Source organism: Octopus bimaculoides, chromosome 6 (assembly GCF_001194135.2).
Source record: "Octopus bimaculoides isolate UCB-OBI-ISO-001 chromosome 6, ASM119413v2, whole genome shotgun sequence".
NCBI classification, from domain to species: Eukaryota; Metazoa; Mollusca; class Cephalopoda; order Octopoda; family Octopodidae; genus Octopus; species Octopus bimaculoides.
The window spans coordinates 53459397-53460372 of NC_068986.1; the positions used below are offsets into that span (position 1 = coordinate 53459397).

General features: G+C 32.9%; 1 protein-coding gene across 1 annotated transcript in view; it reads right to left on the reverse strand.

The window, feature by feature from the left end:
- The window catches only part of LOC106873753 (clathrin heavy chain 1), a 101891-nt gene that overhangs the window by 6492 nt on the left and 94423 nt on the right, over window positions 1-976 (reverse strand). The window contains exon 29 of the mRNA XM_052968467.1: window positions 160-723. Coding sequence (XP_052824427.1) covers window positions 160-723 — 564 coding nt within the window. The remainder of the gene's footprint in view (window positions 1-159; window positions 724-976) is intronic.

Consider the following 976-nt stretch of genomic DNA (forward strand, 5'->3'; position numbering starts at 1 on the left):
AAAAAAAAAAAAAAAAAAAATGAACATGATAATGAAACACCATACAAGTAAATACCAAATAGGAAAGGAAAAGTAATAAATATGCCAAATAACTGATAAACATGAAAATGAGGGGTGTACAATATGTCAACAAAATAACTAAGAAAACAAATGACTAACTTTGAAAAGTTTATCCTTCTTGCACAAGTCCACCGATTGTTTCCATCGGTTATTTCCTTTATAAAGATAAGCAGCTATCCTGCGGAATTCAAGAAGCTCATGTTTCTCAAGCCGTTGTGCCAAAGAGATATTATCAAAGTTGTCATAAGCATCAATGGACGTCCGCAAACTCTGGTAGTCTTCTTCAGTGATAAGCAGGTCATTCAGGGCTTCATTGATGGCTTTGTTGTTGTTCTTTTGTACTGACCACAAGTAGGGCTTCACTAATGGAATCTTGTTGACTTTAAGGAAATAATTCACAGAGCGGGTGTGATCTAGACGTGGTGTGAGGACTAGAAGAAGGTCGTTAATTAACATTGGTTTGAAATCTAAGTAAAAAATCAGAGCTTTGTAATAAAGTTCAATATTTGCCACTCGAGTTATGATATCTTTAAACTGGCTTTCACGCCAGGCTTCTGTTGGGTGGTTCATCATTGTCAAAATTGCATTGTCATACTCCTCATATTTGTCATACAGGAATACAAGTTCAGCCCATAAATGAGCTTGTTCAGCTGCTCTCAAAACCTGAAAAATTATAAAGAAAGTATTTATTTTCCTAATTTCAATACATATATAAAAAAAAAAAAATAAAAAAATAAAAAATATATAGGTAATTAAGAAATGCTTTATGAATAATTTTAAGTATTACTTGTGAGGCTTAAATGATGAAAATGTAAAATGAGACTATAGCTACAAATTCTTCAACAACACTTCAAAATGACACTAAATACCTAGTCATAATCACTTGCCCACCCTGCACACCATAAAGATCGGAAGA